This window comes from Phyllopteryx taeniolatus, chromosome 3 (genome assembly GCF_024500385.1).
Source record: "Phyllopteryx taeniolatus isolate TA_2022b chromosome 3, UOR_Ptae_1.2, whole genome shotgun sequence".
Lineage (NCBI taxonomy): Eukaryota > Metazoa > Chordata > Actinopteri > Syngnathiformes > Syngnathidae > Phyllopteryx > Phyllopteryx taeniolatus.
Genome location: NC_084504.1, coordinates 919,641 through 934,727, shown reverse-complemented (window position 1 = coordinate 934,727; position 15,087 = coordinate 919,641). Strand labels below are relative to the sequence as shown.

The 15,087-nt window shown below is 42.8% G+C and overlaps 1 protein-coding gene across 3 annotated transcripts in view; it reads left to right on the top strand.

The window, feature by feature from the left end:
• Positions 1-1,353: 1,353 nt before the first annotated feature.
• The window catches only part of adgrd2 (adhesion G protein-coupled receptor D2), a 69,707-nt gene continuing 55,973 nt past the window's right edge, over positions 1,354-15,087 (top strand). For all 3 annotated transcript variants that reach the window (XR_009787564.1, XR_009787565.1, XM_061766351.1), the window contains exons 1-7: positions 1,354-1,766; positions 1,961-2,018; positions 2,114-2,353; positions 2,448-3,071; positions 12,135-12,257; positions 13,591-13,685; positions 14,273-14,560. Coding sequence is in view for 1 of the 3 variants with exons in the window: in XM_061766351.1 (XP_061622335.1) it covers positions 1,722-1,766; positions 1,961-2,018; positions 2,114-2,353; positions 2,448-3,071; positions 12,135-12,257; positions 13,591-13,685; positions 14,273-14,560 (1,473 nt within the window). In the remaining 2 variants the exon portion in view is untranslated. The remainder of the gene's footprint in view (positions 1,767-1,960; positions 2,019-2,113; positions 2,354-2,447; positions 3,072-12,134; positions 12,258-13,590; positions 13,686-14,272; positions 14,561-15,087) is intronic.

Genomic DNA, 15,087 nt, shown 5'->3' with positions numbered 1-15,087 from the left:
GTGGGAGAAACCGGAGTACCAGGAGAAAACCCACGCAGGCACGGGGAGAACATGCAAATTCCACACAGGCGGGGCCGGGATTTGAACCGCGGTCCTCAGAACTGTGAGGCAGATGTACTAACCGGTCTTCACTGTGACGCCAGAGACCTACTTAATACTGTATATTCCACATGAATTGAGATCACTGCAGTCATATTTGTGGATATTTTTTGTCTGAACTTGCTGGAAATTTTAACTAGTTCCACTCACGTTGAATCACTCTGAGTCCAAAGAAAGCAATAGAGTAAAGCGTATGTCTGTATTATGTGAAATTCTTGGCACCGAAGGAGACCGTCTTTAATTCCAAGTGTGAGGGAGAGGGATGTGCCAGTGTTTGAATGAGCCAGAAAAGGGGTTTCAAAACCAGGGCCCTCTCTACTTTCTTGAACTTCAGCCGTGGCCCAATGGTTAAGATCATCACCTACCACTGTGGGGGACCTATGTTCAAGACCCCGACTGGACCATCCGCCAACATCCACCGGGCTCACGGCTGTGGTGTCCTTGAGCAAGACACTGATACTCCGAAATGCTCCCTGGGCGCTTCAGCTGCCCCCTGCTCCAGTGTGTTCCACTAACGTGTATGTGTTCACTGTGATGGCTTAAATGCAGAGAACAAATTTTGTGTGCATGCATGCATGTTCATGACAATAAAAGATTATTATTAAAAAAAATTGGATACTAGATGGAATACTAATGATTAGCTTTATTTCAATCAGTTCTTGCCTCAGTTCAGGCTATAACGATATTATAAAGATTTACTTCGGCAGTGTCACGACAGTCACTTTAAATTAAATCACTTCTTTTAAAAAATGTTATATATTTTTGCTCTCCTTCTACATTAAAATGGCATCAAAATCATACAAGTTGTACAGAAATATCCAGGGATGCTGTCAAATTGAAAATACTATTTTTTTGGGCCCTCTCATTCATGAAGTTACATTCTTTTCTGAAGTAAATGTTAACCAGTCAATCACTGAAAGGTTGTTTTTCTTCTTCAAATTTCATAGTTAAGTACTAATCTTCTACCAACTATAAAAGACAGCAATAAACCAGATGTTTTGATTAACTTCGAGTCCTGTAGAAGTAATAAATAAGAGCTATGTGGTAAAAATGTCCACTCCCCTGCTGCTCTTGATGAACTCTCTTTGCCAAATGCTTGACACTGCTTGCGTAAGAAAGGTTCTTTGAAGGGAAAAAAAAAGACTTCATTTGCATGACAAAGCTGGATGGTTTCAGGGTGCTAGAGAAGGAGGGCACTGGTGTCTGGAGGGAGGAGGAAGGAGAGAAGAGAGAAGCGGTAGAATAGATGTCTCTCTCACACAGACGCTGGGATTGCTGATTGTCTGCCAGTCTTCAGACCTCTGCTGGATATGTTGGACATAGAGGCAGTGGTACTTGATGACGAGTCTGGATGGATTTACCTTCAGCTGTCCTATACATGTGGATTTTGTTTCCAAATTACTTAGGGAGTGACATTCAGCTTTCTTTGCTGAAAAATCTGGATTCAAATCTTACTTATAGTATACCCTGATTTTTGAAAGCAACCTGTTGCTCTGTGGTTTGCGTCTGTCTTGTTAGGAAATGAACATTTCGTATAGTTGTTTCTTTTTCCATCAAGATTGGTGAACCAGGACCAAGTTGGACAAGGTTTTGTTTTAACTGGACATTAGACTGATATAGAGATGACTGGAGCCTTGCATGCTGGATTAATACTGTTTTTTGTTGTGGTAATAGGCTTCTCATTGTACTCTACATCATATTCATGAATTTTCCAAATATTATGCTTCTCCTATAGCATTGTATATCAATGTAATCATTTTTAATTATTTTGAAGAAGTGAAAAATGTCAGTATTTTAACAATGATTAGTAATTGCAAACCATAAAGTAGAAGTATAACGTCAACTTGACTTTTTCCTGTAGGCTATGTGTGAGAGTGAGCCAACACATGTTGGGATTGACAGAGTGGGCAATTCACATGGTAAGTCACTATTTATCAATTATTCAATCCAAACTGCAGTTTTCTAAATTATCTTGATAAAGGTGCATGTGTAAACCAGAAATCTGACTCCCCAGGACAGTCCAGATTGGTTCACTTATCCTCTCACTGGGCCTTAGTGCTGGTCAATGACTCACTAGACCTTTCCAGGGCTGAGAGCTTCTGCAGAAGTCAGTTCAGCTCACTTGCCTCCTTGGACCAATTGGAGGTCCGCGAGGGTGCCTTGGAGGTACTACGTCAGGCCGGATACCAGTCACATGTCTGGATCAACAATCCCTCCAAACTGGCATCTAAGCCCTTGCCCCTGTCTGAGCAGTGTGAGTGATCTTAGTGGCACAGTACCATCGGTGTACCTGCTGAGAATTTACAAAACCTGTAAAATTGAATATTTGTTCCTGTGCCTTTTTGTAGATTTGCAGTTCTCAGCTCTAAACTTCCCCAAAACATCCAGAGAAGGCTTTGCTCGCATCAAAAGGCCCTTCCCTGCTCTGTCATCAATCACCGTGTGTGTTCGTATTCAATGGGACCCAGAATGGAATGAAGTGTCCACTCTCTTTTCCTATGCTGCTCGTGTCTTTACCAATGAATTCCTCCTACGAGGTCAGGGTGACATGCAGGGACGGATCCTCCTGGCACTCATTGTCCATGGGAAACACCTTCCATATAAAGCATATTTTCCGAATGATGGTGGATGGCATCATATCTGTGTCACTTGGAGCAGCAGTCTCTGGGCTATCTATGTGGATGGGGAAAGGAAAGACATGGGATCAGGTTCAGACACTTCTAGAGATATCCATGCTGATGGGATTCTGATTCTGGGTCAGGACCAGGACTCATTTGGAGGGAATTTCACAGAGCCGTTTTTTGGAAATATCACTGACTTAAATGTTTGGAATATGTCCCTGGAAAGTCGCCACGTCCGTGGTTTGAATGGATGTTCGGCCATGAATCAGGTCAAGCTTTTCAGCTGGAACCTTGACCATCTTATCAATCACCCAGCCATTAAGGAGGTCAAGGCCCTTCTTTATTGCCCAGGTATGGCCACATTTAGCAGTACAAGTATGGCATGGCTTAATGTTCTATTCATGAATTCACTCCCCCCCCCCCCCCCCCCCCCCCCCCAAATTGTCACATATTGTGGTGTATTAGCTGTTTGAAGGCTCTGAGTTGACATCTGTGTGGGCTCAGAATTACATTTCCCATTGATGTGAATATAAGAGGACCTGTAAATGGGTCTGTTTCTTTGTCGGTACTGTGATTGCCTGGTGGAAAGCTACCCTGATCAGTGTTATTTGGAATATGCTGATTAACACTCTGACTGCAATCGCTAATAAGTTTTGATGATGATTGTATAAATGAATTACAATAACAACAACAAATATCATTATATGAAAAAAGATTTTTGGGGCCTTTTAACAGAACTATTTGCAAACATGTTTAAACATTTATTTATTTGTTTCGCATCTAGAGACGGTCGTTTCTGAAACCGCAGTGTTCGGTCTGGGTATGCATGAGTATATTACAACCAAAACAATAATGGCTGCGTTACTGAACAAAGTAAATTTAAAAATCCACATAGATACTAACGGAGGGTAATTAAAACGCACTTTTAAATTAGACTCAGGAGGTCAAGCAGTTGGTGAATATCCATCTATTCAGTTTCACTATCCTATTTTGGCGTTCTGAGTAAATAACAATCATTTTAATATTGTTGTTGTCAGTACTGTATATGAAACGTAAAAACATGCATTGCCGAAAAATATGCCACAAGAGGGTTTCTTTTGGAATTACTTGAGGATTATCAAAATATGACAAATTAAGATAAAAGTGAATGTTTATTGTCCCTCACTAAATGTGCCTCGAGCGAGATCTACAGTGACCTTCCAAATATCCAAATAGAGTGGATGTACTGTTAATAAATGACAAAACACTTCATTAGGCTATACATGATCAGGATTTTTGGGGCGATCATCGATCACTGAGTTTAAATAAACCGATCACCGATCAGATCAAAAGATGTAGCAATACATCTATTTAAATAACTTGTTTAATTACTATCAAGACTTGTGTAACGTTTAATGACAATCAAAAAGTATTCTCAAGTGTTTTTGTCACTGTTTCACAATCTTTGTACTGCCCCAAACTAACAGAGATGCAGTGAAATGCCAATGACCCCGAGAGGGCATTCAAACACTGGCCTGACATAAATTCAATGTTCAGTCAGGTCACACCAAAACGAAGTGAGATAGAAATAATGCGTGCCACAATTTACTCTAATAAAATTAATTCATTGTAATTAAATTGCTTTTCAAAAACTGGCAATTGCTGCAAATGTGGGGCAGCGATACTGCCTCAAACATTCATATAACCCCATAAAATTAACATCACACTAGTGCAAATTAAAGGGTGAGGCTGACGCATGATGACCAAATGTCTGTGAAGAAACTTATCGAAGGACTGCATTCTCTGAGGTGGCTATCAAATGTGAATGCAGTGTCGCTCATATAAACTGGTATTGCACAGTTAATGTATGTGTGCCCTGGGACGAGGTAGCATTGATGAAAGTATGCAAGCAAACATTGAAATGTGGGGTTCCCCACAATATTAAATGGAAAGTCAGCCAGCATGATGAACTCCGTAAGATTCCGCATGCCAACTCTCACTTTGTCGCAATCCTAGCTATACAGACGGACGGGTTCTGTCGTTTGTGTTGACCTACGTTTTGTTGTTGACTTGTCTTTTTCCACGCTGCATTTCTTCAACGCGTCATACTCCTCCTTGCGAGACTTGTCGTCTTGAAGCATTTTCTAGAGGCTTCCCCTTAGGTACTGCAGTGTTGCGCAGATTGCAAAGACTGTAGCTTGAGTTTTATGTCTCAGACACCACAAAGAAGTCCTACATCACTGGAATGTTTTTCCCTGACAAGAAAAAAGTAAAAAATAGGGTGAGAAGCTCGGTCATCCAGGAGGATCTCAGAGTAGAGTCGCTGCTCCTCCACATCAAGAGGAGCCAGATGAGGTGGCTGGGGCATCTGATTCGAATGCCTCCCGGACTCCTCCCTGGTGAGGTGTTCCAGGCATGTCCCACCGGGAGGAGACCCCGGGGACAACTCAGGACACGCTGGAGAGACTATGTCTTTCGGCTGGCCTGGGAATGCCTCGGGATCCCCCCGGAAGACCTGGATGAAGTGGCTGGGGAGAGGGAAATCTGGGAGTCCCTGCTAAAGCTACTGCCCCCGCGACCCAACCTCGGATAAGCGGTAGAAAATGGATAGATGGATGGATGAAAGTAAAAAAAAAATAACTGAATTGGACATCACGTAGGTACTACTACTACAAGACATGCAACAGGGCTAAAAAGAAAACTAGCTTTTGGATTCAAACATACATGACGGCGGTGCGGAACGTCCCCATAGTAAACGAGATTGTGTCTGCTGTAATGTCTTAATTCGCTGATCATTGATCAGGTGACTGATCGGTGAATTACGACATTTCAGCCGATCACAAAATTTGGATAAAATTAAAAATATCTGATATAGTCGATCAGATCGATGGAAAGTCTACACTACAAAGGCAAAGTTATTAGGCTGTAATAAGTGACCTGTATGTAACAGAATGTGTGAATTGTCCACAGAGTCAGTTGTGTGTAATATGTTGTAAGGCATTACAAATGTGTCACGTACTCGCTAATGCAATAATGTAATGGACTAATAATACATTCTCAGTCATCTTTAGCATCATGAATTTAACACTTTGTGCATGTTCATGTATACGAAAACACACAGGTTTAGCCAGTGCTGTTCTTCTTCTATGCAGATACCTAGCTAGCTCACCTCATAAAAATACAGCATAACCATAAATGTCTATGACTGGGCTAAGAGTTCAGCTATTTGGCCGAAAAAGTTTTGACAAAGTTACTGCACTTGGTGTTCTCTGTGCCAGCTACAAAGTGATCTGTGAAAAAATCACCTAATTAGGTTTCCCACCTAGTTTCCAGGCATGACACGCCCTGCTCCAGTATTACTGGCTCCAGGACACGCGCTGCTCCACTCTGATTGCCTGCTGTATCCCAGCAGAACATGCAATTTGCTCCACCGCATAGATCGCTTATGCCATGGGCTGTCCCTGGGCGTATGCATGAATTTACATCTACAAGTAAAGATAACACAATAAAACTTTATAATTTGACTTGAAATAAATTCAGACAATGAAAAAAATCATCCAAAATTCTAATTAAAAAATAGATTGTGAACTTAGAGGCATCCTTTGAAAGAAATTGCAATCACTATGTGGGGACTTTGAATGTTGAGACTATGACAGGAAAATCTCGGGAGTTGGTTGACATGATGATTAGGAGAAAGGTTGATATATTGTGTGTCCAGGAGACCAGGTGGAAAGCCAGTATGGCTAGAAGTTTAGGTGCAGGGTTTAAATTATTTTACCATGGTGAAGATGGGAAGAGAAATGGAGTCGGGTTTATTTTAAAAGAAGAGTTGGCTAAGAATGTCTTGGAGGTGAAAAGACTATCAGATGATGAGGCTGAAACTTGAAATTGAGGGTGTTATGTATAATGTGATTAGTGGCTATGCCCCACAGGTAGGATGTGACCTAGAGGTGAAAGAGAAATTCTGGAATAAGCTAGACGAAGTAGTTTTGAGCATCCCAGACAGAGAGAGAGAGTCGTTATTGGTGCAGATTGTAATGGACATGTTGGTGAAGGAAATAGGGGTGATGAAGAAGTGATGGGTAAGTACGGCATCCAGGAAAGGAACTTGGAGGGACAGATGGTGATAGACTTTACAAAAAGGATGGAAACGGTTGTAGTGAACACTTTTTCCAGAAGAGGCAGGATCATAGGGTGACCTAAAAGAGCGGAGGTAGAAGCATGCAGGTGGATTACATCTTGTGCAGGCGATGTAAACTGAAGGAGGTTACTGACTGTAAGGTAGTGGAAGGGGAGAGTGTGGCTAGACAGCATAGGATGGTGGTGTGCAAGATGACTCTGGTTGTGGGGAGGAAGATTAGGAAAACAAAGGCAGAGCAGAGAACCATGTGGTGGAAGCTGAGACAGGACGAGTGTTGTGCAGCTTTTCGGGAAGAGCTGAGGCAGGCTCTCGGTGGACAGGAGGAGCTTCCAGAACACTGGACCACTGCAGCCAAGGTGATCAGAGAGGCAGGCAGGAGAGTACTTGGTGTATCTTCTGGCAGGAAAGGAGAGAAAGAGACTTATTGGTGCAACCTCACAGTACAGGAAATCATACAAGGAAAAAGGTAAGATAAGAAGAAGTGGAACACTGAGAGGACAGAGGAGAGGCGAAAGGAATACTTTGAGATGAAACATAGGGCAAAGGTTGAGGTGGCAAAGGCCAAACAAGAGGCATATGATGACTTGTATGGCAGGTTGGACACTAAAGAAGGAGAAAAGGATCTTAACAGGTTGGCCAGACAGAGGGATAGAGATTTGAAGGATGTGGAGCAGGTTAGGGTGATTAAGGATAGAGTTGGAACTATGTTGACTGCTGCCAGTAGTGTGCTAGATAGATGGAAAGAATACTTCGAGGAGTTGATGAATGAGGAAAATGAGAGAGAAGGCAGAGTAGAAGAGGCAAGTGTGGTGGACCAGGAACTGGCAATGATTAGTAACAAAGGCATTAAAGAGGATGAAAAGTGGGAAGGCAGTTGGTCCTGATGACATTCCTGTGGAGGTATGGAAGCATCTAGGAGAGGTGGCTGTGGAGTTTTTGACCAGCTTGTTCAATAGAATTCTAGCACGTGAGAAGATGCCTTAGGAATGGAGGAAAAGTGTGCTGGTGCCCATTTTTAAGAACAAGGGTGATGTGCAGAGCTGTGGGAAACAGAGGAATAAAGTTGATGAGCCACACACTGAAGTTATGGGAAAGAGTAGTGGATGCTAGACTCAGTACAGAAGTGAGTATTTGCGAGCAACAGTATAATTTCATGCCTAGAAAGAGTACCACAGATGCATTATTTGCCTTGAGGATGTTGATGGAAAAGTACAGAGAAGGTCAGTGTGTCTTTGTAGATCTAGAGAAAGCCTATGACAGAGTACCCAGAGAGGAACTGTGGTACTACATGCGGAAGTCTGGAGTGGCAGCGAAGTATGTTAGAATAATACAGGACAAGTTCGAGGTCAGCAGACCAGTGGTGAGGTGTGACAGACGAATTTAAGGTGAGGTGGGACTGCCTCAGGGATCAGCCCTGAGCCCCTTCCTGTTTGCAGTGGTGATGGATAGGCTGACAGATGAGGTTAGACTGGAATCCCCGTGGACCATGATGTTTGCAGATGACATTGTGATCTGCAGTGAAAGCAGGGAGGAGGTGGAGGAACAGTTAGAAAGATGGAGGCATGCACTGGAAAGCAGAGGAATGAAGATTAGCCGAAGTAAGACAGAATATATGTGCATGAATGAGAGGGGTGGTGGGGGAAGAGTGAGGCTACAGGGAGAAGAGATGGCAAGGGTAGAGGACTTTAAATACTTGGGGTCAACCGTCCAGAGCAATGGTGAGTGTGGTCAGTAAGTGAAGAAACAGGTCCAAGCAGGTTGGAACGGGTGGAGGAAGATGTCAGGTGTGTTATGTGACAGAAGAGTCTCTGCTGGGATGAAGGGCAAAGTTTATAAAACAGTGGTGAGGCCAGCCATGATGTACGGATTAGAGACAGTGGCACTGAAGAGACAACAGGAAGCAGAGCTGGAGGTGGCAGAAATGAAGATGTTGAGGATCGCTCTCCGAGTGACCAGGTTGGATAAAATTAGAAATGAACTCATCAGAGGGACAGCCAAGGTTCGATGTTTTGGAGATAAAGTTAGAGAGAGCAGACTTCGATGGTTTGGACACTTGCAGAGGAGAAATAGTGAGTATATTGGTAGAAGGATGATAAGGATGGAGCTGCCAGGCAAGAAAGCTAGAGGAAGACCAAAGAGAAGGTTGATGGATGTTGTGAGGGAAGACATGAGGGCAGTTGGTGTTCAAGAGGAGGATGCAGGAGATAGGCTTACACGGAAAAGGATGACGCGTTGTGGCGACCCCTAAAGGGACAAGCCGAGAGGAAAAGAAGAAGAAAGAAGAAGTTCAGCTGTATGGCTTTGCAGAATGGTGGATCTGTATGCTTTTTGTGCTGGAATAGTTTTGCTCTGCAACAGGGGTGTTTGAAATACTCCCTCTGCTTATTATTTAAGTTCTGAATTATTTCGGGAGGTATGGTGGACGACTGTTTAGCACATCCGCCTCACAGTTTAGAGTACCGGGGTTCAAATCCCGGCCCCGCCTGTGTTCAGTTTGCATGTTCTCCTCGTGCCTGCATGGGTTTTCTCCGGATACTCTGGTTTCCTCCCACATCCCAAAAACATGCAGGGTAGGTAAATTTAAGACTCTAAATTGTCCGTAGGTGTGAATGTGAGTGCGAATGGTTGTTTGTTTATATGTGCCCTACGATTGGCTGGCGACCAGTTTAGGTTGTACCCCGCCTCTCGCCCGAAGATAGCTGGGATAGGCTCAAGCACGCCCGCGACCCTAGTGAGGATAAGCAGAACGGAAGATGAATGAATGAATGAATTATTCTGATGTTTATTGAAAATGCAGCCAGACAGAAAAGGGTTTTAGGGGACGGACAGAGGGACAGAGTGGACAAGGGGAATTGGGGTGCGAACCACAGCAGAACAATAGTTAGTCTAAATACATAACCTGTGTTGTTATTAGTGGTCCCAGCACAAGCAATTAAAGCCTACAGCGTGTCTATCGAACCTATTAGTGAATGAACACCATTTCACATGCATGTTAGTCAACTGGTGTACGGAGTTGCTGAGCCGGCGCATTGTGGAAGGGTGGGCGTGTCCCCCTCCAGCCGCAAGGGGGGGCCAAGCCAGCGAGCTCATCCTGCAGGGGATCCAGCCAGGGGGACGCCACCCACGCTGCAGGACCCATGACGGTTCCCAGCCCAACCGAAGCGTCCTGACCAGTCCCAAAGGAAGGGGGACGGAAACCGGACCACCGCACCCCACACCCAATCTCCCCCCATCCTCCACCCAGCGTGCCCCACCACCGGAGAGCATGGGGGCCCCAGCCACAAACAGGGCCCAACCCAGGAGCCAGTCACCACCCAAAAACGGTCATAGCCCGACAAAAGCGAGCCCGTGTTAAGCACTCGTCGTGAGCAAGGACAGGCGAGGGCACCAAGAAAGGGGAGAGGAAGGTGGGGCCCCAAGGGAGGGAGAGGAGGGCAGAGACACCCATCTCTCCGCGGCCCGACAACCGAAGGCACGGGGTGTAGGCCACAGGAGTCAAGCCAAGAGAAATATGAATACCCACCACCCACCCTATTACTATGGTTACCAGGTCCCTGACTGGCAACCATTCACCCTGTACCGTGATCGTGTCTGGTGGGGTATCGTGCCTCGATATCGCAACTACTTTCATTTTTATTCATAAAGAATGTGGCGTTGCTGGCCCCATCTGGATTGGCTAATGTGCATCGGCAGAACTTCTGCCGAGCAAATGCATGCTTGGAGAACTATTGTGATGTGATTATGCCGACATTACCCGTTCGTTGTCTTAATTAAAGAGACACTACAATTCAATAAATAACACACATACTGTAAATAGTATATTTTGATGAAAATAAAATGATTTCCAGACTTTTTTACCACACCAATCACAAACACTATTAGATTTGTGACTGGATGATCGAGGATGCAGTGTGACAGATTTCCGCCTACTCTCTGGTGCAGAAAACTTCCAGCTTACAGCAATGTACTATGCACGCTGTCTGTAAATGATTGACACGCAGTGCGAATAGAAGAACAACAGATCCTTCCATTTGTCCATACCAAGACCGTTCCCAAACTGAAAATAATACATAACTAGAGGTCATTTTTCTACAGAAACTTTGTACGTAACCCGATTTGTTCGTAAACAGTCGTACGCAACCCGAGGTTCCACTGTATTAGAATGAAAACCTGTAAATATAAAACAATCAAATGAAAAACATTAAGTCGTACAGTATATCAGTACCACCATGAACCAAGGACACACTGTAAATATTTTACCACTGTCTGCGTCCCACCCATAATGAAATCACGACCCACTTTTGGTCCCGACCCACCAGTTGAGAATTTCTGATTTAGAGCATGTCTGGCTGCTAAATTAATGGCAAATACACAAAATGTAATATCAATATGTCACCAAATCATGAATATATATATATATATATATATATATATATATATATATATATATATATATATATATGTATGTATATATATATGCACACGCACGCCCACACACACACACACGCAGAGACACACATGCACACACACCTACTATTGAATTGAGGTTTTCAGACGAGAAAATTTTTAAGAATGATTGCATGTGGCGGGAGGATGGCCGACTGGTTAGCATATCAGACTCATAGTTCTGAGAACTTCAAATCCCGGCCTCGCCTGTGTGGAGTTTGCATGTTCTCCCCGTGACTGCGTGGGTGTTCTCCGGGCACTCCGGTTTCCTACCACATCCCAAAAACATGCATGGTAGGTTAATTGAAGACTCTAAATTGCCCGTAGGTGTGAATGTGAGTGTGAATGGTTGTTTGTTTATATGTCCCCTGCGATTGGCTGGCAACCAGTTCAGGGTGTACCCCGCCTCACACCCGAAGACAGGCTCCAGCACGCCCGCGACCCTTGTAAGGAAAAGCGGTACAGAAAATGGATGGATGTATAGATGATTGCATGTAGAATGTTACACTATTCCTTAACAAATGTAAAAACCAAAATTATTGATTTATTAAGGATTCTTGTTTTGTTAACAGACTAATTGCAAGGTACTCCATGCTTGACATTCGTACAGTCCTTAATAAATCCTGCTCATGAGTAGTCCACTGGTTTTCAAGCTGCTGCATTATTGCAATCTAAAATTAATGTTTTGTTTTATGTTTGTTGCTGTGTGGAGATTAATTTATTTCTTCTGAACACTGACAATGTTTTTTTCCTTAGATTTGAACACATTTGTTTGGAAACGCTTTTCTTTTTTTTTTTTCCTTTTCTGCCTGACTGCGCTAATTGGCACTTGTGTGATGTGTGAGCAGCAAAGCACCAGCAGATGGTGATGCAAGGCTGCAGAACGCTGCAGATCCAGTCAGCTCAACACCCAGTAATGAGTCTGTTTGACTGCTCTGAGCCACTGCCATTTATCTGCATGAGCAGCAGAGGTATGTCTTATTTTAATATGTTATTGCCATTTCAGAAGTTAATGTGGATGGTAAACCATAAACCATTTTATCAACAGATAGTCCCAAATGTTTCTTTGGATTACAATGCAACCTTGGTCTCCTAGCCAAGACTAGTGATAGTTTTGAGCGTTTAACCTTTAGGGGTTAATTTTTCACATGCCTTTTTGTGTCCTTGAGCATTCCTAATGAAACTTAAATCTAACTTTACAACCTATTGTGAATATTTATGAGCGATTAGAACTATCCAGTTGCCAAAAGTAGGTAAAATGCCTACAATTAGGCTTGATCACTGAAGACTTAAAAAGATAAAGATGGCAAAAAAATGTTTTTCATATACATTATCCATTCTAACTCAGGCATCCACAGGCCCAAATAAATAATCGAAGACAATGGGATAATATTTTTTTTTTTTAATAAATAAAAGAAACACACTATGTAATGACATAGAAGTGGTTAGGTTAGCTAAGGCTACTGTCCATTAACACTATGTTCCCGGCGGCCACGGCGGCCCCGTTTGTCTGAAATGTGGTGCACCTTGGGATTATGGCGATATTTTTCTCTGTATTCAAGTCTTGCTAAGATTTATCGATGTCTATCACAGGATACATGACGGGCCATGGGAGGACAGGTCTGCTGTCCCAAAGGCTCAAAGCCTTGCTACATTTTGGCCCAAGTTAACCACAGATCCCAGCAAATTAAATTTGATTGGGTGCCTCTTGTTTCTTATGTTCTGTCAAGGCTCTCTGTGGATAAAACATGGACACTGGGTAGCTTTGGACGCGTTGTTTTTTTTTTGCCCTAGTAGAGATAAATGAACCTCCCCTGGCTCCAGTGTTGGCGTCAGTATGGGGAAGGGCATCTGGTTTCTAAGCCACATTGTGACTGCCATAGCAAATATTTTGAGAGTTCAAACATCATACCGAGCATCCCGTCATGTTTGCCCATCTTGTTCTCCCACATTGTGCTCGACCATCCCGTTTTGACCACGGTGGCCTGCAATGGGGTTACCGTGGTGACCAGGAACATAGTGTAAACATAACGTAAGGTTGTTGAAACACACTACTTGCACATAAAAACAAAACTGTATTTTGAAGTGGGTAAAGGGATAAATTACGGCATAGCAAGCTACTGAAATACTTATTTTACGGTATTTGTATGTTATTCCTACTTTATGCTATTTCATTTTTTATTTTATTTTTTTATTTTTATTTTCTCCACTGATGTCGAAATACAAAATAAAATGCATCCTTTACACCACACACCACTGCATTGACACCATGTTTTTTTAATTGCCTTTTGTTTTTTTACCCAGAACGTTACCTGAAGATGAAACAAATGAGTGAATCCCAAAGCTCTCAACCCACTGCCTTCATGAATCATCTGATGAAGCTTTCCAATAACAGCCAGGTAGACCTCATACATCATAAATTTTTACCTATACATTGTCATCCTTCTCTTTTTCCTTCCATGAGCTGATGTTTACTTACTGTTCTTAAGAGTTCCACACGAGACTACATCAGCCTGCTGAAAAATGGCCTTTGGTTGCTGTGCTATTGCTGTCACCATGATAAGTTGAAAAGTTTAGAGTTGTGTGAACCATTATGTACCTTTAACACATAAATGCTGACATCAAACCAGTGTTGCGTAGTCAGATTATAACAAAATTATATCATTCTTGCCACTAGAAAAGTTTAGTTTATTTGCATCTATTCTATTCTAATCTTATAACATGTACAGCAATAGCATATACTAAATCCTGTACATTTGCTTCTCTTGATCTATATGCTATACCTACACTAATTACTACTCATAATAAACAAAAAAATTGCTTGTGAATATTAACATCCTGCGTCAACAGAATTTGAAACTTACTTTTAGAAGTTAGTGTAAAACGAGCATACCTGGCTGATTGCAGCCTATCATGTTATCAGACAATTACCGCTGTTATTGAAAATTGTTATGGAAGAATATAGCAGGCCTGTCTCTACTCTCAGGCAGTACTAGGGCAGCAGTCATTATGGCTGAGCAGCCTGCCCGAAGCTTCCGCCCTGCTGGACATGTCTGTCCAGGCTCTGCAGGACACAAGGCAGGAGGGACTGCAGCCAACAGACATGGTTTCCCTCATCCAGTTGCTGTCTCTGGCTGCTGATGTTCCCCCACAGCTTTCTGATTCCACCAACCACACCAAGGAGCGCGTCGAGGAGCTAAGCAAGCACTTCATCAGTGTGGCCGACAGCGTCATCAGCCAGGACAATGCCTTCAAGTGGCAGGCCATCAAAGAGGTAGCATACACTGCTTTGCACCTTCTTATCTCCTCTTTGCCTTGCTGCACTTTTGGCTCTGCTTTGTCCGATTTTATGTGGTAATTCATTTCGAGCTGCTGCCACTGTCACCATTCAGTGACGTGGCAAACAAAAAAAACATTAGTCGGGGGGAAACTACACAGCCTTACAATTGGAGAATAAATAAATAAAACACCTTTTTTAGTGGGCTTGGACCAACGAGATATTATCATGAAATAACTGCATTTGCCAAGTCATCATTTCCATATTACTATACTGTACACTCAAATATTCAAAAATTCATGAATTCAAACATTAATCATCAGCCTCATGTTCATACAAAGGTTTGGATGATGCTGTCAGAAATAAACTAAATCAATAATTAATATAAGTATTTTATTTAATGTGGAAGGTCGTACTAGCTATACAAAGTTATGGGACTTAATATTAGAAACAAGTTTGACGTACAGTATTTCAGAATTTTCTTTCTCAATGCCTAATAATAGTTTGCATGCAAACTCCACACA